The sequence below is a fragment of the Vitis vinifera genome, chromosome 11, assembly GCF_030704535.1.
Source record: "Vitis vinifera cultivar Pinot Noir 40024 chromosome 11, ASM3070453v1".
Lineage (NCBI taxonomy): Eukaryota > Viridiplantae > Streptophyta > Magnoliopsida > Vitales > Vitaceae > Vitis > Vitis vinifera.
In genome coordinates this window covers 7,033,718-7,056,417 of record NC_081815.1, presented here as the reverse complement: position 1 = coordinate 7,056,417, position 22,700 = coordinate 7,033,718, and the positions used below count along the sequence as shown (strand labels likewise).

General features: G+C 37.1%; 1 protein-coding gene across 3 annotated transcripts; it reads left to right on the top strand.

The window, feature by feature from the left end:
* Positions 1-219: 219 nt before the first annotated feature.
* Positions 220-22,508, top strand: LOC104880697 (uncharacterized). Of its 3 annotated transcripts, XM_059740525.1 has the most exons (6): positions 1,056-1,240; positions 9,560-9,658; positions 19,260-19,307; positions 20,166-20,290; positions 21,285-21,450; positions 21,649-22,508. In XM_059740525.1, exons 4-6 carry the CDS (start codon positions 20,175-20,177, stop codon positions 22,417-22,419), a joined length of 1,053 nt encoding a protein of 350 aa, XP_059596508.1. In that variant the 5' UTR covers positions 1,056-1,240; positions 9,560-9,658; positions 19,260-19,307; positions 20,166-20,174; the 3' UTR covers positions 22,420-22,508. The 3 variants fall into 3 exon arrangements, with proteins under 3 accessions (XP_010656558.1, XP_059596508.1, XP_019078652.1); XM_019223107.2 differs by lacking the exon at positions 19,260-19,307 and having other exon boundaries at positions 1,060-1,240; XM_010658256.3 differs by lacking the exons at positions 1,056-1,240; positions 9,560-9,658; positions 19,260-19,307 and adding an exon at positions 220-991.
* The last annotated feature ends 192 nt before the right edge of the window (positions 22,509-22,700 follow it).

The window sequence follows — 22,700 nt, the reverse complement described above, 5'->3', positions numbered from 1 at the left end:
AAGTTATCTAAAAATTAGTAGAGATTTATAGAAGATTTAAGAAGAAAAAAAATTATCAACTTATCTTTACACAAAAATAAAAGATAATAAAAAAATGTATTTTAGAGAGTTCTAGATAACTTTTACTTATATAAGATTTCTAGATAATTCTAAAGTAAAATAAAACCTTTGTGAGTCACTTTAATTTAGAGAGCCCTAAATCAAAGATACTAAAACACAACTCCTCTTTTTTTCTCCCTTCATCACTTCCATTTCAACTTGAAATCCTTCCTCATTCAAGCTATTTAAAGTCGAGTATCATAATTATTCTATTTTAATTTTGAATTTTTGCAAAAGAAATAGCGTATGTAAAAAAGGCCTTGATTTTTTTTTTTTAAAAAAACTATTTTTTTAGTGCCTTGTGATTGTAAAATCCCTCATTTCTCTCTTTATTTTGGTTTGGAATCAACCCTGCAAATCCCGAACCTGAAGAGATCGAGACGAAATCACAAAAGAATAGAAATTATGTATTAATAATTTCTAAGTAAATATTTAACAGTTGAAACTAATTGAAATAAGAATTGTTGGTTGAATATAATTCTCAAAGAATTATCTTAAAAAATACGTTTGTTTCTAAAGCAATATATTGGAAAACTGGAAGCAGAACTGCTTACTTGGGGCCTGGAGGTTGTCTTCTCTCCGCCACTCTCCTCTCCTGAAAACCCTAGAATCCTTATTGTTATGCAGTGAGATGTTAATAAGAAGATTAGGTTTCCAACGACCGTACGGCCAGCCCTGGCGGCAGTGTGGTAATGGTGAATAACAATTAGATGGGTTTTTATTTGAGGTGAAAAGTGAAAACCTTGCCCAGCAATGCTATGCTATCTAAGTCATGAAGGTGACTGCTGATATACGTGTGTCAGACTCAGAAGAAGATATGTACAAGAGGCCTGGGTTGTTGTCTCTATCATTCTTAGCTGTCTCTTCTTCCCAAATTCTGGATGCAAACCAGGTAAGCAACTATGACTCCTTCATGTTTGTGCTGTCAAATTTGTTCCAAACGAGTGTTGGAGATGGTTTCATTTGACTTTTTTTACCCACTAAAAATTATAAAACCCTAGAAATTTTGGCAGAGTGTATGATGTTGTAAACCCCATCTGTTTCATATGACATGTGCAAAACTGTGCAACAATACATTGAGGAAAGAAATAGGTTCCAGTTTCATTGAGATCAAGGATGATGTTAGCCAGATTTTTATTAAGTATACATCATTATTTTCTCAAATCTTCCTATTTCTGCTTTGAGGAATGATTTTGTAAAATAAAACAGCATTTTCCACAGGTTCTATATAAAATTGGGATTTGCTTTAGATTATTTAAGCTGATTTTCTTGTTCTCGAAAACATTTTCTAGTGTTATTTTATAAACCCTTGTTTTGTGCTTCTACCATGTAGGGATTGTAAATTTGCCAATGAGGTTTACTGGTTCTGAATTCGTGTTGGTCTCAAACAGAAAAATAGATTCATCTTCCTGTCTGAGTTCATATATTGACTGGTGGGTACTGGAAGCTCATGGGACTGTGGTTCTATTTTCTAACGTGGGGCAAAGGGGTTGTGGATTCATTAGGAATACAGGTGGGAGCCTTTTTATTGTTATGCAAGTTCAGAAATGTGGGGATTTGTCTTGTCTGGGTGGTAAAATGGGTGTATCATGTATGGACCAGTAGATGGGTGGGAAAGAGGGTATTTCTGGGAGGACTAGGTGCAAGTCTGCATGAGGGGCTCAAGGGAGTATCTTTGATCTACTAGGTGGTGTTTTAACACAGTTGGGCCCTCTTTTGAGAAACATAATTGTGACAGAACTTCCAACTTCTGCAACTGTTAGGAGGTTTTCAGACTTTATTGCTACCTATGGGTTTGTTGATTTGCTTGTGGAAGGAGGAAAATCCATATAGGTCAGCTACCAACGAAGGCAGTGCATGTCCAAATTGATGGTAGTGATGGTGGGAGGAACATCATGGGGATGTGTTTGAGCTCATTCTTCCTGGACATTTGTTTCAATATCTGCTTTTGTTGCATATCAGTGGATTGGGAAGGGGAAAATGCCCCTTTAGATTTGAATTATGTGGAGAGTATGAGTTTGAAAGTGGAAGACTTTAGGAGAACATGAAGATTTAATATGGAAGTTTCATTGCTTAAATGGGCAAAGAGAATGTAACACTTAAAAATGTTCTTAGATATTGCAACTAGAAAGGCAAGACCATTGGAAAAAAATTAGGGAAGGGCCAGAGAGTGCATAAAAGAAAAGGATAAGGGGTTGTTGGAGGTGTACGCGGGGTTTGGAAATGAGCATGGTGAGGAATATTGTTGATTGATGGAGATGGAAGTAATCTGTTGGTGATAAAAATATGGGGTGATTTGGCTAAAGTATGGGAATGGAAACATGAGGTTTTTTTGCTAGCTAGCTAATGTGCTTTGAAGATTTAACCACATAGGTAGATTGAAGGGCGACACAATGTGAAGGAATATTGAAGAAGAGATTGGAACTGGTGGAGTCACACCATTCTTCCATACATTGTCCATTGACATTTGACATTGTATTATGGAGACCAAATCTAAATGGTTTGGAGGTTAGTTCTTTAGACACAATCAGTAGAGTGTAGGTTGTGAGAGCTATTTGACATGAAACATGGGATGAAAAATAATAAGTTCTGTCTATTAGATTGACTATACACATAGTTTATATAGGAGATTACAAGAGAAGAAATAGGAAACAAGAGACATAATAAGAAACTAACTTATTCTTAAATTATAAAACTATCTATTTATAGAAATAAGAAACTAATAAAACTATCTATTTACAGAAATAGAAAACTAACATAATAGGAAAATAATTCTCCTATTCTATTTACAGCTCAACACTCCCCCTCAAGTTGAGGAATAAATGTCTTCCATTCCCAACTTGAATACAAGATCGTGAAACATTGAATTGTTCAGCCCTTTTGTTAGGATATCAGCTAATTGATGTTCTAATGGAACATAGGACATACACACTACTCCTTCCTCAAACTTTTCGTTGATGAAATGCCTATCAATCTCAATATGTTTTGTCCTATCGTGTTGTATAGGGTTATGAGTAATATTGATAGCTGACTTGTTGTTACAATAGAGCTTCATAGGACCATCCCACTTGATTCTCCAATCATCTAGAATAATCTTCAGCCAAAGTAGTTCACATAACCCTTGAGTAATGACCCTAAACTCTGATTCTATAGACGACCTTGCTACCACATTCTGTTTTTTACTTCTCCATGTTACCAGATTACCTCCAAGAAAAGTACAATACCCTGTAGTTGATCTTCGATCCACTAGGGAACTTGCATAGTCAACGTCGGTGTATGCTTCGAAAGCAAAAGTATTGTTCTTCTTGAACAAAATTCCTTTCCCGGGGTTGCCTTTCAAGTAATGCAGCACCCTGTAAGCAGCTTGAAGATGAGGCTCTCTTAGATCATGCATGAATTGACTGATCACGCTCACCGAGTAGGCGATGTCTGGCCGAGTGTGAGCAAGGTATAAGAGCCTACCAACCAACATCTGGTACATTCTTTTATCCACCACTGGTTCTTCTTTAGCTTCTCCCAACTTGTGGTTTGGATCCATTGGGGTAGAGACTGGTTTACACCCGATCTTCCCTGTTTCTGCCAATAAATTAGTCACATACTTTTGTTGAGAGATGAAGATCCCTTGTGTGGAATATGTCACCTCAATACCGAGGAAGTACTTCAGTTTCCCTAGTTCCTTCATCTCAAACTCTGTTGCTAATCTCTGCTTCACTTCATGCTTTTCACTTTCATCATTTCCTGTCACTATGATATCGTCAACATAGACTAGAAGAGCAGTTACTCCCCTTGTAGCCGAGTGCTTAATGAAGAGAGTGTGGTCACCTTGGCTTTGTTTGTACCTAGACTCTTTTGTGACTTTTGCAAATCTCCCAAACCAAGCCCTAGGAGATTGTTTTAGCCCATAAAAGGGCCTTTTTCAGTTTGCACACCTTGTTACCTGTGTTTCCCTCAAATCTCGGTGGGATGTTCATGTAAATCTCTTCATCTAAATCACCATGAAGAAATGCATTCTTAACATCATACTGTAGGAGTTGCCAATTGTAGTGGGCAACCAGTGATAGCAGGATTCTTATAGTATTCATTTTTTGCAATTGGAGTAAAAGTCTCCTGATAATCAACTCCATAAGTTTGAGTGTACCATTTGGCTACCAATCTTGCTTTATGTCTCTCAAGAGATCCATCAGCCTTATATTTCAGTGTGAAAATCCACTTGCAATCAACAATGTTTTTCCCTTTCGGTCTTTCAACAATCTCCCATGTTTTATTCTTTTCTAATGCACTCATCTCCTCTCTCATAGCATCCTTCCATTCCCTTTTTGTCAATGCCTCAGAAACAGTGTTAGGGATGATAGTGGTGTTTAGACTCACAATAAAATTGTTGTGGGTTGGTGATAGATGCTTAAGAGACACATAGTGTGATAGTGGATAGAGTGGTCAGTTTTTGCATTCTCTTGTGCCTTTTCTGACAGCAATGGGAAGGTCTAGGTCTAGGTCTAGGTTGTCTGTTGAGTTAGTGGAAGTTTCACCAGGTTGTGTATGTAAAGGTGGTCTGATCTTACCGTGATTTCATTCCCAGGGTCTAAGTTGGATTCTTGGACCTGCTTTTGTTCTGGAATGACCTTTTCCCTTGAATACAACTTAGGAAATTGTGGAAAATTGCCAGTGACACTGGCTGGAATAGGGGATGACTCAGGTTCTTTATCACTATGGGTTGAGACATGAGGAAAGTCAAGAGGTTCAAAAGACTCACAAGGACTATCTTCCATCATTGAAATCTCCTCCTAAAGAGAGGACTTGGGGAAAAAATGTTTATTTTCTGTGAATGTGACATCTGTAGAGATGTAAAATTTTCTGGCTGAGGGATTGTAACACTTGTATCCTTTTTGAGTGGATGAGTAACCAAGGAAGACACATTTTATGACTCGGGGGTCTAGCTTGTCTCTATGTTGGCTGTGGACATGAACAAATGCAGTGCACCCAAATACCCTAGGAGTGAGCCTATTTGAGGTTCTGAAGTGTTGATAGAAACTCTTAAGTATCTCTACGGGGCTTTTGTTGTCTAACACTCGTGAGGGAATTCTATTTATCATGTATGTGGCAGTAAGAACAACTTCCCCCCAATAGGACTTAGGAACATTCCCTTGAAAGAGTAAGGCTCGGATTGTGTTGAGTAAATGCCCATTTTTCCTTTCGGCTACCCCATTTTGTTGGGGCGTGTTAACACATGATGAGTCATGGAGAATGCCCTGTGATTGAAAATAGGGTGACAAAATCTGGTTGAAGTAATCTCTAGCATTGTCTGTTCTAAAGCTTTTTATTTTAACCCCAAATTGGTTTTGAGCCATTGAGTGGAAATTAGGTATAACGATGCTAACATCAGATTTTTGTTTAAGAAGAAAGATCCATGTAACCCGAGTGCAGTCATCAATTAAGGATACAAACCAACGAGCCCCAAAAACATTAGGTATAGTTGAAGGACCCCATATGTCACTATGAATCAAATGAAAAGGATGAGAACTTCTTTTATTACTAATAGGAAAAGATACACAAGTATGTTTTGCCAATTCACAAGTTTCGCAATGAAACTCAGAAATATCTAATCCTTGGAACAAATGAGGAAACATGACCTTTAAAACCCTAAAAGATGGATGACCTAGACGTAGGTGATACAACCAAATGGTATCTTTATTTGAGGAACTGAGAAAAGATAACGACAAATTATTACTAGTTTTCTGAGATGATTTAAGGTGGTAAAGACCTCTCCTTTCCTTAGTAAGTCCAATCCTCCTCCCCGAGCCTTGTTCCTGAAAAACACAATAAGAAGGGAAAAAAATAGCATAACATTTAAGAGTATGGGTAAGCTTTTGAATGGAAACAAGGTTGATCGACAATTTTGGTACATGGAGGACATTTTTAAGAATAAGGATAGGTGTGATGTATATGTCTCCAAAACCTACAACGATAGCTAAAGAGCCATTGGCCACTGCAATTTTCTTGTTACTTAGGCTTCGGGTGGTACAAGTATAGAAAAGTTTAGATTTGGAGGTCATATGGTCTGTGGCACTAGAGTCTATTATCCAAGAGTCATCATAAACCCTGTGTGAGACATTTATGCAAAAAGAGAGTGAAGGTGTACTTGAAAGAGCCAAAGAAGAAGTTCCAGTAGGTTTGTAAAGAACACGTGAATAAAAAAAAAATTCAGCTATGAAGGCCAGAAAAATGGCGATGAAGGCCAAAATGATGCCTAGGTCTTAAAAACCTACAACTTTGATACCATGACACGAAATATGGGATAAAAAATAATAAGTTATGTCTATTAGATTGACTATACACAGTTTATATAGGAGATTACAAGAGAAGAAATAGGAAACAAGAGACATAATAGGAAACTAACTTATTCCTAAATCATAAAACTATCTATTTACAGAAATAGGAAACTAACATAATAGGAAAATAATTCTCTTATTCTATTTACAGCTCAACACTATTGATGTTAAGGAGGTGTAAGGAGCTCATAAAGATGTGAATGGGGATAAAGCTTGAGGATTAATTAGGTTGTGAATAACTTTTTGCTAGTATGATTCAGATTGGGAAGTAGTGAAAAGAGAGGTTATGGAGCTTTGAATGTCCCATGCAACTGGGACTTCAGAATTTTGAACACTTCATTCATTATGTTAGTGACAAAGAAACCGGGAGTGGAGAAGCTTAAGGACTTTAGGCCAATTTGGGGATATGTTCAAGCATAGTTTTAAAAAGCTTGCTTTACTAGCCATAACTTCATAGTCATCAGATAGTATAAAAAAAGGTGATCTATTCATTCTCTATTGCCCATACATAGAGTTTAACAATCTAGACTAAGGAATTTGAAAGGTCTTCTCATTTGAAACACGTCATTGGTATTAGCCTTCTTATTGGCCACTCACCAAGCAAAGACCTTGACCTTTGATAGGGCCTTTGATTTCCAAATAAAATTAGCAGGAGTGAAGAGAACTAAAGTTGATTGCTTTGATAAGGCCAGAATTTTATTTATTTTTTTAATCGAAAATAAGCTAGAAGATGAAAAAGACCAATGTCTCACATTTGAGGATGATGGTGATAGGTTAAAACTATTGAGAATGGATATGAATATTTCAAGATCCTCTATTTTTGAATTAGTGAGATTTCACTGAAAGTTAAAATTCCAAGAAAAAGAGGGAGAGAGTTTTAGGATAGATGAAATAGGGGAATTTCAAATTGATGAAACTCTATAAGACTCAGAAATTGCAAAGCCAAAGATTGAGTCCTCTTTTGTAAGTCTTCCTATAATAAGATTTTTGTCCCATTTTCCTTCAAAATATGGTATGATTAGAGAAGTCATGGAAGACCTGAGAAATGGCCTTCCAAGGGCAACAATCTGACCACCTAACTAAAATGTTTGTGTCCTAACCTTTTGGATGCTTTTCATAGTTTCTCAAGATAACCTTGTGCCAAAGAGTAGTGCACTCCACTGGAAACTGTCACAACCACTTCCTTAAAAAGACCCTATTTCTCAAAGAAATGCTCCCAAACCCAACCCTCCTTCCTCCTTAGGCTTGTACACTTGATCCAACTAATGAGATGATCTCTCTTTCCCCCATAAACCTTAACTAAAGAAAATTCCTTTGCATTTTCTCAAGCTTTGTTGCCACTGAAGAAGGAATCTTGTATAACGGGAGGAAATAGCTAGGGATGTGAGATAAGCAAGACTGAATTAGAGTTATTCTTCCACTTAAGGACAAAAAGGCATTTTTCCATCCATGTAGTCTCCTTGAAATTTTGTCTATGACTGGGTCCCAAAAGACTTGAGCCTTGGGATTCCTTCCTAGTGGAAGACTCAAATAGACTAAAGGCTAGTTGGAAACTTTGCATTCTAACATGGAAGCCAACGTAGCAACTCGATCGTGACTCATATTAATTCTTAACATAGTGCCCTCTTTGTGTACTTTGTGTGCCTTTTTCAAGCGCTTTTAATATATTTTCTTTGTTTACTTATAAAAAAAAAAAAATTCTTAACATAGTGCTCTTGTTTAGATTGATCTTACGTCTTGAAATATAGCCAAAAATCAACAAAATGATCTTAAAATTTTGCAACTCTTCATCTCTAGCATTAGAAAAGAAGATAGTGTTGTTTGCAAATTGCAAATGAGACACCCTAGTTCTGCTTCTCCTCACTAGAGAGCCTTCTAAGAATATCACAATCCTCTGCTCTAACTAGCATTCTGCTTAAAACATCTATTGCAATTGGTGAAAAGTAAAGGAGAAAGAGGATCTCCTTGCCTTAAGCCTATGGTTGCTTTAAAGCATCCCTTGGCATTTTCATTCACTAAAACTGAAAAACTTGTTGAGGACAAACATCCCCTCATTCATGATCTCTATCTAGTATTAAAACCCTTTCTATCAAGAGCATGGTTGAAAAAACCCAAATCCACATGGTCATAGATCTTTTCAACTTCCTGAGGAAAAGAAATCTGTGATACTTGTAGCACCAACAGCATATGGGAGATGATTTTAACCACTGGCCAGTTGGTAAGAACATCCCAAAATGGTGCTGTGTGTATAATGGGGATGGGGAGAGTGCTGATCAATTCCTTTTTCATTATAAAATGGCTAGCAATTTATGGGTTATGAGTTTAACCCTCCTTGAGGTGTGACTTTGGTGTGTTTGTACATGTGCCATGAGTCCGGCTCTATTTGGTTGGCTTGGAAAGTTTGTTGACAGAAGAAGGAAAGTGCAGAGGACGAAACCTTTATGTTGTCTTGGTGCACTTGGAAGGAACACAAATAATAGAAGTTTCACTGGAAAATTGGCGTGGAAACTGGAAGGAAAATATGTCGAGATTCTTATTTATCTGGGCGAAGGTCGATCAGTCAGTAGATGACCTTTCTTGGAGTTCAGTGACAGTTTGAGTGGAGATTAATATGTTTTTCCTTTTTTCTTTCTGTTTCTTGATGCCTAGACGTAAATTGTACTGCTCAGTTACTTGCCTTCGATGTTTACAATTTTCAATATATGTTCTATGCTAATATCTACAAAAAGAAAAAAAAAACATTGGTTGCATAGCTTGTTTGCTATTGCTACATAAGGCAGAGATGAAGATTTTATTGAAATTTATAACTAGTGCTTTTGGAGGTCATAAATTGTGAAATTCTAACTTTAGGAGCTGTACTTTCTATTTGTTGCATCTTTAAACATGTCATTATTCATTCTTTTCTATTTTGGTCTCATTTCCAATGCATGTGGAGTGACACTTTTTTTTCTGAGAAGTATAATTTTTATTACTTTAAAGAAACCTATTATTATGACCCTTGGAAAGGCAAAGGTACAGAGTTATAGTGTGAGCTACAAGGCATGGCCTTTTATCATATTTACTAGTATCACAGAGTTCTGTTGCTTAATCAAAAGCTCATATCCAAACTGAGGTTTATCATGTATGTATTGCAGGCAGTAAAGCAATATGAAGCAACAAAGAAAAAGTCCCAAGACCAGTAAAAATCTTTAAGCAAACACCTCTGCCTGTCATCTTTACTGCAGTACACCATAGTAAGTCAGCATTTTTTTATTGAACAACTGCAGTAACTGCAGAAATATTGTACTAGTATTCCATTGATGTTCCTTGAGCTTATTGTTTGAGTTGTCTGAGTGCTACAACTAGATGTTGAGACAGAGCTTTCTTGCATTTCCTTCATATGGGATTGGAAATAGGTTTTGAACTCTCCAAGTTAAGATAAACACAGCTTTTGTCAACCTTCCTAGTTTGTTTTGATTAAACATTTATTGTGTTGAATGCTTCTGCCTAAACCATCAATTTTTGTGGGGTTCATCAAGGGAGAGGAGAATCAAGTTTCACACCTTGTGTTTGCCGATGATACCCTTCTTTTTTGCAAGGATGATGTAGAGCTGCTGAAATATTGGAAATAGATTGTCATTTGTTTCAAATTGGTGTCAGGCTGAAATATTTGAAATATTGAAAATAAATTTAAAAAAAAGTGAAATTATTCCAATAGGGGAGACAGAGGATGTAAATAGAGCAACTTCTCTTTTTGGATGCAAAGTAGGAAAGCTTCCTACTTCTTACCTAGGTTTACCCCTTGGGGCCCTTAATAAGCATTGTGGTGTATGGGACTCAATTGAGGAGAGATTTAAAAGGAAATTGGCTGCTTGGAAAAACATTACCTTCCTAAAGGAGGAAGACTAGTTCTTATAAAGAGCACTCTTTCAATCTTGTCTCACCCAAATGCCTTGTTATTTTCTCTCCTTGTTTAAGATTCCCGCCTCTGTGGCAGCAAAAATTGAGAGAATGCAAAGAGATTTTTTATGGTCAGGCGTAGGGGAAGGCAAAAGAGACCATTTGGTTAATTGGGACGTGGTGTGTAAGCCGAAATCGAGAGGGGGATTGGGTTTTGGAAAGATATCTATAAGGAATGTCGCTCTTTTAGGGAAGTGGATGTGGAGATATCCTAGAGAGGGTTCTGCTCTATGGCATCAGGTGATTTTAAGCATTTATGGATCACACTCCAATGGTTGGGATGTCAACAACATAGTTAGATGGTCTCATCGTTGTCCTTGGAAGGCCATTGCTCTAGTCTACCAAGAGTTTTCCAAGTTTACTCGGTTTGTGGTAGGTAATGGGGATAGAATTCGGTTCTGGGATGACTTGTGGTGGGGGGAACAACCTTTGGGTGTCCAATATCCAAGATTACTTAGAGTAGTCACGGATAAAAATGCTCCTATTTCATCAATTCTTGGTTATACCCGCCCTTTCTCTTGGAATTTCACTTTTCGCCGAAATCTTTCTGATTCTGAGATAGAAGATCTAGAGGGCCTCATGCAGTCTTTTGATCGTCTACACATTTCATCTTCGGTTCCAGATAAGAGATCTTGGTCCTTATCTCCTTCAGGTCTTTTCACAGTCAAATCTTTCTTTCTGGCCTTATCCCAATATTCTAAGTCGCCTCCAATTTTCCCTACCAAGTTTGTCTGGAATGCTCAAGTCCCTTTTAAAGTCAAGTCCTTTGTCTGGTTGGTGGCTCACAAGAAGGTTAATACTAATGACTTGCTACAATTGAGAAGACCCTACAAAGCACTTAGCCCTGACATATGTAAGTTGTGCATGAAGCATGGAGAAACAGTAGATCACCTCTTCCTTCATTGCTCTTTGACGATAGGGTTGTGGCACAGATTATTTCAATCAGCAAAGATGGATTGGGTTTCCCCAAGGAGCATCTCTGACATGTTATCTAGTAATTTTAATGGTTTTGGATTTTCCAAGAGAGGGATTGTTTTATGGCAAAACGCGTGCATCGCTTTAATGTGGGTGGTGTGGCGGGAAAGAAATGCAAGGATTTTCGAGGACAAAGCAAGGAATTCTGAGTATCTTTGGGATTCTATTTGTTTTCTTACCTCTTTTTGGGCTTTTTGTTCTAAGGTTTTTAAGGGGATTCCTCTTAACATGCTACAACTTGATTGGTTAGCGGCGTGTAACTAGAGTGTCTTTTCTCTTTTTGTACTTTCTTATATTTGATTTCTTGTAGTCTTGTTTTTTCTTTGCTGGGAGGATTCCTCATCCTTCTTTTGTACCTTCTTTTTATCAATATATTCCTTTGTCGTTTCCTATCAAAAAAAAAAATTTTATGTCCCTCTTTGTAGTTCCTAGAAAAGTGAATATTAGATTAAAGAAAATTCAAAGAGACTTTTTGTGGGGAGATTTGGGAGATAGGAGAAAGATCCACTTGTAAAATGGCTAGATGTGTGTAAGGCTAAAAATTGTGGAGGATTGGGGCTAAGAAGACTGGACAGTCTCAATTGAGCTTTGCTAGGTAAATGGTTATGGAGGTTCTCTGTTGAGTATGAGCTTGTGGAGGAAGATCATTTGTGGAAAATTCTGGGAGTTGGAGGGGGGTTGGACTACTAGAGTATGGAGGGTTTCCTTTGGGATGAGCCTTTGGAAGGACATTAGAAAATGATGGGAAGAGTTTAGTGTTAGAACTTCTACCCGTTTAGGAAATGGTAGTTGTACAAGTTTCTAGTGAAACATTTGGGCGAGGGACTTTAAGCTGAAAGATGTTTGCCTTACCCTTTTTAAGATAGCATCCCTAAAAAATGCTACAATTGTAGAATTATGGAAAAGAGAAGGAGACGAAGAGGGGTGTTGGGAGGTACACTTTAGAAGACCCTTCCAAGATTGGGAGGTAGAGGAGCTGACCAGGGTTCAAAATCTCGGTCGATACCGGTACGACTCGGCCGAGTCGAATCTGCCTCGACCATGGCCGGTACCAGACCAATACCCGAGTTGGATATTTTGTCAGCTTGTGAACAAACTCGGTTGAATTGAAGATAAATGAACAGTCTCGGAGTAAATCCCATGGAAACGTTGAGACAACTCCAAAATCATGTTGAGACTAAGCTATTTGGGTAATTGGTAATTGAAAAAAAAGGTAATATTGGAATAGAAATGGTGGAGAAGATGAGAGGATCAAAAACCACGAAAATGAAAAATACAGAATATAGAGAGTTAGAACCCTTGCATCTTGGAGTCGTCGGCGAGGTCGAAGAAGCATGCTTGCTTGTTCGGATCCCCCAAGTTCCCGTCAGAGATGGAACTGAGCGACATGAGGAGGAGGCAGAGTCGCTGGACTCCGCCACCGCTGTTATCGACGGAGAACGACGGTGATGTGGCTGATGAAAGTGGGAGAAGAAAGAAAGTGGGTCTGCGGAGGAGCTGGTTGAGAGGAGAAATGGATATATTGAGAGAGAGATAGGTGTTTGACTAGTCAATGAGGGTTATGGGTATTTAAGAGAGATGAGGATTTGGGTTTTAAATAATATGTATTTGTTTTTTAAGTAGATAATGAGTATTTGGTGGGGATTTGGGTTTTAAATAATTTGATGAAAATTATAATGATAAAAAATGAATAATGAATATTAGACTTATATCAAATAAATAGGAAATGAGTATTTATATAAAAATTAAAATTAATGAATATATTTTATAAGAAAAATTATATTTATTTTTTTAAAGATGAATCATGGTTTTATTTTTTTAATAATTAAAAATATTTTTAAAAAAATTCAAAATATTTAATTTAAACAATTTTTTATAAAAAAAAATTTACTTTTTATTATTTTCATCTTCAATAAGAAACATTTATTATCAAGTGATTCAATTAAAATATTTTTAGAGATTTTTAATATTATTATAAATCATCCCAAAAGTATGCTTTTATTATAATTTGAATAATTTGAATATAATAGAAGTTTATTTTATTAATTTTTCACTCTACTTATTTGTATTTAATTTTTTTAATAATTTTCATAATTTTTTAAAATTATTTTGAGCTCTTAAATTAGAATTTTTTACGTATCACCCGATACCGATCCGAGATACCGAGACCGATGTGCCTTAGGACCTCCTGAGTCAATGACTGATACCACGACTTTGAACTGTGGAGGTGACCCATTTTTTGAGATTTCTTTACTCGTTAAAGGTGCAAGAAGGTGAAGACACTTTATATTGGAAAGAAGGTAGAAGGGGAATCTTCAATGTCAAGTCTTATTATTGTTCTCTAAGGATGGAGAATAATGTAGTCTTTCTTGGCAAGGAGATTTGGGGATCCCATGCTCCTCTTAGAACTTGCTTTTTTGTTTGGGAAGCTATTTGGGGGAAGATCTTAACTGTAGATATTTTAATGAAGAGGGGATGACAAATGGTTAACAGATGTATTTTGTGTAAAGATAGTGAAGAATTAGCTGATCACATTTTGATTCATTGTGCCAAGATAAGAAAGCTATGGACCTTTTTGTTTGTCCTTTTTGGATTGGTTTGGGTATTCCTAGACTAAGTGAGAAATCTCCTCCTACAATAGAAAGTTAAGGGGCTTCAAAAGAAGAAAAGAACAGTTTGGCATTTGGCTCTCATTTGTTTATTATGGTATATTTGGAAAGAGCACAATCTAAGGACTTTTGTAGATGAAGAGCTCTCTAACCAAAGTTTAAAGGATCTATTCTTTTGGACACTTTTTGAGTGGTCTAAGGATTCTTTGGAGTTGAAGTTCCCCTCTATGTTGAATTTCCTAGATAATCATTTTTGTGGTTAGCGTTGCTTTGTTTGTTAGTGTAGAACTTCTTTGTTTGAGGTGCGCTTTGGGCTGTTTCAATGTATATTGCCTGTATACGTAGGGCGCCCCCCCTCTTTTTTGGTGTTTCTTAATACATGCTCTTGTTGTCTATCAAAAAAGAAATAATACCCTGGGAACCATATGAAGCATGGACCTTCTATTAGTTTCTTTTTCAACTTTCCTTGCTTTTGCTCTTAATGAAATTCTCACTTGATAAAAATAGGTGAGCACCCCAGCTATCAACAACCACGTTATGCAGGATGACTTTCAAAGCCTTGAAGCCAAGGGAATTCTTTCAGAAGAAGATGGCAAAATATGTGTAGAAATAAGAAAAAGGAAATAAGGAAAATGGTTTTGAGAGAAAGTGCAAGAGGGAGATTGTTTGGAGGGGTTATCTTTTAAATTAAGGTGGCAAGCTGTATAGAAATAAGTACAAAAAGGTTTTAAGAAAGAGAGAGAGTTCCAAAAGGCAGGCCTCTTGATGAGCACAAGTCTTCTCCACTAAAGTGAGAGGCTGCCTCTTCCAGCAGAAAAGCCTTTTCATAATCATCCTTCCATAGGATCCCTTACAAATATGACTTCAAAAGAATTACCCAACAACTTTCCCAAGTAGGTGGACAGGAGCTGGCCTGCTCTGCACCAAGTGACCAAAACTTCCACTTGTGAACTGGGCATATAGGAATCTGCTTAGTCATCTTAAAGTTAACTCTTGGGCACTTTCAAAGTGCTATTAAGGTATAAAACGCTAATCCCCATTTGCTTCACAAACAAAAGCACACCATTAGTGAAAAGCTAACTGTTAAGTCACAATCCCTTGGCCCCTCCTTCCTCCCACCTTAAAACCATGGATAACCACCCTCCACCACTCAACCGATAAACAAACTCAACATTGCCATCACCAAAATAAAGTGGTAGGTAGAAAAAGAATTCCTTTACCTTAAATTCTCAAACTGTGCAAGTAATCAGTAGGTGTCCCATTAACCCATACAAGAAATAAAGTTATATAATTTGATCATTAGATAAAGTTAACAGAGTAACTTGCTTCCCAATTCAACCAGCCTAAGAAACTTCTAGAAGAGTTTATTTTGAGAGTCTTTTCAATGTGCAAAGGTCGGTAGGTGGTCCATTAATTGGTTTGACTTGAATAATAATGAGCCATACAATGAATATATGTTATACTTTATCCAAGAGGGGGATGGTGTTCTCGGGAAGTGAGAGAGGCGTATGGTGTGGGGCTTTGGAAAAGGATAAGGATGGATTGGGACTTTGTGGGTTCTAGGATTTCCTTCCTAGTAGGAATGGGAGGAGGGTGAGATTTTGGAGGGATAGGTGGTGCGGGGATTCTCCGTTGTGTGTGTCCTTCCCTTCCTTGTTTGCTTTAACTGATGATAAGGAAGCGTGGGTGGTGGATATTTGGGACCCCTTGGCTAAGGGGGGTTGGGGGGATGGAACCCTTGTTTCGCAAGAGCCTTTAATGATTGGGAGGTGGAGGAGGCAGAAAGCTTCTTGGAGCGGCTATATGGGAAGAGAGTGCAAGGAGATGTGGAAGACATGGTGTTTTGGACCAAAACAAAGAGTGGAAAATTCTCGATCAAATCCCTCTACTATGCTCTTAAGCCAGGCAGCCCTTCTCTTTTTCCTTCAAGTTGCATTTGGAACGTGTGGGTGCAACCCAAGATTAGCTTCTTTTCTTAGGAGGCTACATGGGGCAAAACTTTAACCTTGGATTTAATTCAAAAAAGAGGGTGGGCCTTGGCAAATAGATACTTTTTGTGTCATGAGAAGGAAGAGATTATAGACCATATTCTTCTTCATTGTACAAAAACAAGGGTCTTATGGACTTACCAAAAAAAAAAAAAAAAAACAAGGGTCTTATGGGATTTGCTTTTTACTTTGTTTGGGGTGTCATGGGTTCTGCCTTCCTCAGATAGAGAGACTCTCCTTAGTTAGCATTGTTCATTTGTGGGCAAAAAGCGTAAGAAGGTGTGGAGAGCAACTCCTCTTTACATATTTTGGACGGTTTGGAAGGCGAGAAATAGATTGACCTTCAATGATGATGTGTTGTTAATCCAGAAACTCAAATACTTTTTTGTTTTTTCCCTTTGGTAAGAGGTCAAGTTGTTTATTTTTTTTTTGATCAATAAGAGGTCAAGTTGTTTATAGTTGATTGCCCTCTAACTATAGTTAGTTTTTTTGATTGGTTGAGCTCTAGCTAAAGTTGTTTTTTGACCCAACTAGGTGCTTGTTTATTTGTACTTTTTTGGTTGGTTTGGCGGTGGGTATATAGATACTGTATACCTTGAGTCACCCTTTTGGCGCCTCTTCTTAATAGATCTTTTCTTACCTATCAAAAAAAAAAAAAATTGTTACACTATCCAAAATTTTTCTCTATGACTCAGAAGGTACACCAAAACATGTTTTTCTCAAAAGTGCATTTTATGTGCATTATGTGTGTGTTGCTTGCATACTATGGCAGCACAACTTGAAAGGTGTTTTGAGATTTTTTTTTTTTCATTATTAGATAATCTTGAGCATTGAGTGGTCAAAATATAGGTATAAAGAATTTTTTTTTATTAGTATTATAGAATTACATTTAAATTAGTGAGGGCCTTGGGGGCATATTTGGGAGAAAAAACTATAAAAATGATATCACCTATGAAAGAAGGGTCAGTTTGCCTTATTCATTTTTTTTTTTTTTATTAGAAACAAACATTTTATTACCATGAAATAAATAAATACAAAGAATGATGAGAAATCCTTCCCCCAAACATAGGCAGTACATAACTTTGATCAAAAGCGAGAGAACCTATCTATTCTAGATATCAATGAAAAAGCACAACTAAAAATGGTTACAACTGTGGAATCAAAACTTATGGGGTAGAACATTCTTATAGAAGAAATCAATTGACTGACTTTCTGTTTTGCTAACGTGTTCGAACATGGTTAGCTACCCAAGGAATCTAGTAGAAGGAGCTCCCCAATCTAAAGTAATACAAAAAAATTGAGTGTGGCCACCTAGCAAAGCTCCACAAGTTTCTCTCCATATTTACCCAAAATATGACTACTGCAAAATCTCTCTACTAGAAGGTCAAATAGACTTTTAGCTTTAGCTAACTTTAGGCCTTCCAACAAGGTTAATATCTTTGTCACAATGGCTAGACCCATTCCATCATTTGTAGAGAAGGCTCTTAATAATGTTCCATGATGATCCATGACTATTTCTCCAATTCCTGCTTGTCCTAAGTTACCAAGGGCACCCATCAAAATTCAACTTGATGCTGCCCACTTGAGGAGGTATCCATGTAGGAAGTATCTTCTTGACTAACCTAGTAGATTTGCATACTAGGTTCTAATCTAGTAGTATAATGCTCAAAGGGGTAGCCACAAATGTTGAGGAGAAATAGATTAAATCTTGTATTGCCTCCAAAGTACTCAATTTAAAAAATCTCCGCATTCATCTCCCACCATATAGTCCAAAGTAATGTGGGACTAGTAATGCACCATAGTGACTTCCCTATAGGAAGATCTCCCAAACCTTGGTAAGTAATAGTCTCAACAACTCCACCAGACTCCTAGGTGGAACCTAACAATCCCAACAAGTCCAAATGGCTTATGTCATAAAGTAGTGTTGTTGGGCAATGCAAAAAAAGATGATCCATTAATTGTCCACTCCTTTAACATATGATACACTATCATGCCCCAAGGGCTTTGTGAGTCTCCTTCTCTACAACATTCATTGGTATTAACCTTTGATTGCCACTAGCTATGCAAAGGCCTTGACTTTGAGTAGGGCCTTAGAATTCTAAATGAAATTCATAAGAGGAAAGGATCTCAGCTTGATAGATACACAGAGAGCTTTAAAGATAAACTAAATGATGTCAAAGACCAAGTGCTCATATTTGGGAAAGTGGATGATAAATACACATGGACTAAAGTCAACACAAGGAGAGTAAGTTCCTCAATTTCATGATCAGAAAGGTTGTGTCAAAATTGAATTCTAAGACAATGAGGACAAGGGAGAAATCAAAACTAAAGAAACACAATAATCTCTCAACCTTACCATTCTATGGAGGTTTGGGAATTGGACACAAAAAGGTTGACTGTTGCACTAAATATGTTTCCATAACTAATTTTAGTACCATCTCCCATTGAATAGCGAATGAGAGAGAAGGCAGAGAATACTTGGGTAATGACTTCCAAGGACACCAATGACACCACTTGACAACAATATCATCTCCTCATATATTAGAGTGTGGTCCCTAGATGCTCAAAATGATCCCATGCCATAAAGCGATGCTGTAGGGAACCACCATAGCCACTTTTCTAAGAAAGCTTTATTCCTCAAGGATGTTTTCCCTATACCTAAATCTTGTTCACTCTTTGGCTTACACGCTTGATCCCAACCTAGATCATCTTTCCATCGTGATCGCTTGATTACAATGAGTACCTCTCTAATCTCTTGATCCTATTAGCCACTTCAACTGAAATCTTAAAATAGATAGAAAATAAGAGAGGATATAGGACAAGCATGACTAGACTAGAGTTATTCTACCACCTAGGAGCAAGTAAGCTTTCTTCTAGCCATTTGACCTTAAGAAAATTCTATCCATAACCGGATCCTAGAAAGGGACAACTATATGGTTCCACCCTAAAGGAAGACCCAAATAAGAAATAGGCCTATAAAAAACCTTACATTTTATAGTAGTAGCCAAATCAAGAAGTAAGTCTTGACTCTCATTGATTTCCAGTGTGATACTCTTATCTAGATTTGTCTTCATTCTTTAAATGTGCCCAAACACCATAAAATTGGCTTAAGACTTTGCCACTCATCTAAACAGCCTCTTGAGAAGAATATGGTGTCATGAGTGAAGTATAGATGAGCCATCCTCATTCTACTTCTACTGCTAAGAAGCCTATACCACACTCCTCTGCTCTCAACATCAATCTACTCAACACGTTTGCCACAATTGTATTTGTTCTTTTGGCCACTCTTGGTCTTTCTTTCTCAAAGCCTTGTATACATCCAGGATTGCAAGAACCAGACTTGTTAGAGAACAAGAAGGTTTCATTTGCAGGTATAATTTTTTTACCCTTTCTCTTATCCAACACACATGCACACACACATTTTCAGTATGTGTTCTAATTTTAAAGTTCTTGAAAGAAAATTCAAATAATTATGGTTTTCTCCTAAAATCATCATCGTCCCTTCATGAAACAAATTCAGGAGATCCTTAAATGGAATTGGAATAGGTGTGAAGAAAAGACCATAAACTTGAGTTAGCTTTGGGGTTGATAAGATTTAGATTGTCTTTCCTGGATCTACCTAGTTGTTGCTCCAAATTGTAAAATGACTTAAACAGCCTTAATTGTCACTATGTGATGACCAGTCCACCTCTTTATAAAAGGCTGTGAATCAAGCTATTTTGTGGTTCCTCTTGCTACTCTCAAAGCATTATTGTGGTTGAAGCCCATGACTATTTGGTTATTGTGTGAATAAGTGTATCATTTAAATATGGTTGTATTTCTGTCTTTCTTTAAAATTGGAATTTTAGTATTAAATGCACATATTTGGTTTCCTTATTTTCTCTAATGCTCTTAAATAATTCCTAAGGTTAGTTCCAGTACCTTCGAAGTTCATACTGAAGAAATTTAGATTTCTTTGATATAGGCCTTTGAGTTTTGTGGTTTATATTAGCACATTGTTAGAAAATTTGGAAAGGAAAAAAAGAAGACTTTTTTCTCCTATAGGAAAATGCTGGTCTTGAAATAACTGCCCCATGTCTCTTATATTATTGTTGATCATCTTGTGATTGAAATAACATGTGCTTTTGGTCTTTATCAAACAATGGATTTATGTTGTGATACTTTATAATTATGTCATTTTATGGTGACATCTATAAACATCCATGAATTTTTGTAAATTTTCTTGGCAGTTAAAAGTTATGAAGCGCAAGCAGTTAATGATTACTGATATGCACTTTGATGTGCTAAAACTCATTATCATGTTGGTGGCTAAATCGTCACATGGGGCAGCAGATCTGGCAAGGCTATTATCTGTGTAAGACTTTACTCGAAAAGGCTTACTATTGTGTAAAATGTGCAAAGTAATATAGTGCAATGAGAACTGGCCTAAATGAAGCCCTGCATATCCAACCTGACATTGGGTTTGGGGTTGTCCATCTCTCATTGGTTTGGCTGTGGATCTGAGTTGATAATGAATTGATTCAGGCCAATGTTGAGACCTTAGCTAAACGGACTTCAATTCATCATTGGCCCATGTGTCTATACATATCCATGCATGGACATATGTGCATAAATGCTTTACTCATATCATATACATTTATGGATACTGAAATCCATTCCATCCAAAGTTGAAAGTAGAACCTTAAATGGGATGGGTTAATTATGGGGTTGAGAAGCTTTAGGCATTTTGATAGTCTTTTCAAAAAACCATTTTCCTTAAAAAAGTTTAAGTTTGGGAAATTTGCTACCAGTGGCGGAGCCAGGATTTCAGTTCAGGGGGAGCAACTTCTAAGAGATATGTAAATTTTTCCAATTATAAAAAATGTGGGCTCTAGCCCAATGACCCAGCTTGGACACTTTTCAGGGGGTCTGGGGTTCAATTCCCCCTGGGCCTTGGCTGGCTCCTCCCCTGTTTGCTGCTGCTAAAAATTTGCACAGATCTGCTCCAAGCAATTCAAAGAATTTGAACATTTTCATTTTCAAAATTTAGTTTGAGAAAGAAACAACTGGAAGAAAGCTATTTTCAGGACCCCGACATTTTAGAATATTAAAAAATACCATTTTGGAACCTGAACCAAACTCACTCGTCTTGGGGAGTTCAGCTGTCAATTTTTACAGTTATTAGCTATGTTTTAAGCTTGATGTCAATGCAGCAGTGCTTGATGAGATTTGGCACAATACATATATGCATCTAATAAGTTATACCACCTGAGCATTTTTTTTTTCTGACTATTGGCAATCTTCCATAATTCCAAGAAAAAAAAGGGAGGGAAGTGTCACTTCTGATTCTAGCTGCCTTCCCATTGCAGTTCCAGATTGTTTATGACACTTTCTGATGAAAAAGAGATTCTGCAAGCTGCAGTGTTCGACAATGTGAATCTATCTAGTGGGTTACAATATTTCCAGAATATAAAAGGGTTATTATATAGATGTGCAGATGCTGGGAATGCTGCTGCTCAATACATGCTTGGGAAGGTAAGGGTTTGTTATGTGGTTAGAACTTGGAAATGATAGGTATCTGCTTTGCTGTTTGTTGATTACCATCCTCCAATGATATAATCAACATGTTGCTTGTGAAACAAGCCTCTCTCTACTTTTCCTCTGTTCCTTCTTACTTATTTCCTGTCCTCAATTAGACATCTAAATATTCGTTTCTTTCTTCTCTTCGAGCAGATTCTTCTCTTGACCTCTTCCAAGTTGTTGATTGGGAAAAGAGAACATGCTTTCTTAGGTTCTTCTCCTATGTGTGGGTGCCCAGTGTGTCAAACACATACTGAACAATATGCTCCAGCATATTCTTTTATGGCTCATTTTATGCCCAATGAAGTACCCAGCAAAGATTCTAATTCAAGTCTGCCTCACTTCATATTTGTGAGGTTTTTCCTAGAACGATGTGGCCGGGATGACCTTCTTGAAATGCGTCTTTATTTGTATCACTATTTTGAATATTTCCTTGGATCGGAGGTACCTGGCTCTCTTGTTAGAATACGTAATTCTATCAAGAAGATGTGCATATATGGCGATGCTGCTCAATGTTATGAAAGGATGGCAAATAAATGCATGGAAATGAAAGGTAAAACTGATACTATGGTTGTGGTCCATGATCGAGCTGCACAACGGAGTCATCAGTATGGTGCCAAGCGCAGAGAAGTGGTAGACATGTTGAGTGGAAGGGAGGCATATGATGGTGAGCCTCTGAACTTGGATAAAATATTTGATGCCTTCACTGAGGAGTTCCAAAAAATGAGTGACGTTAGCGAAGACCTGCTGAAGGATATGAACTATAGAACTGTGCAGAATGCAGCAATAATGTTTGATAGACTTGAGAAAAGTTACATCAAGGGTGGCAGTGAAGCACTCAAGGAGTTGGCAACTAACCGATGCAATGCAATTTCTATGTTTGATGGGTTTTTCCTTCAAGATCATACTTGGTTGCAGGATTAGAGAAACATGTTTTCAGGTCTACTTTGTGTAATGCCTCTAGGTATATTGACAACCTTTTGAGTGATTTATTACATCTCTCTTCTGTTACAGATGGTGATGCCTGTTTTAAAACTTATAATGCCATGTCAGATAAAAAAATAAAAAATAAAAAATAAAAACAGGGGGAAAAAAATGGGTTGCATGGATTGAATCTAATCCACATTTGGGAATAAGCATAGGGGATTTCAAAAAAAAAAAAAAAAAATCAGTAAATATAATTAAGAGGAATTGAGGACCTTATC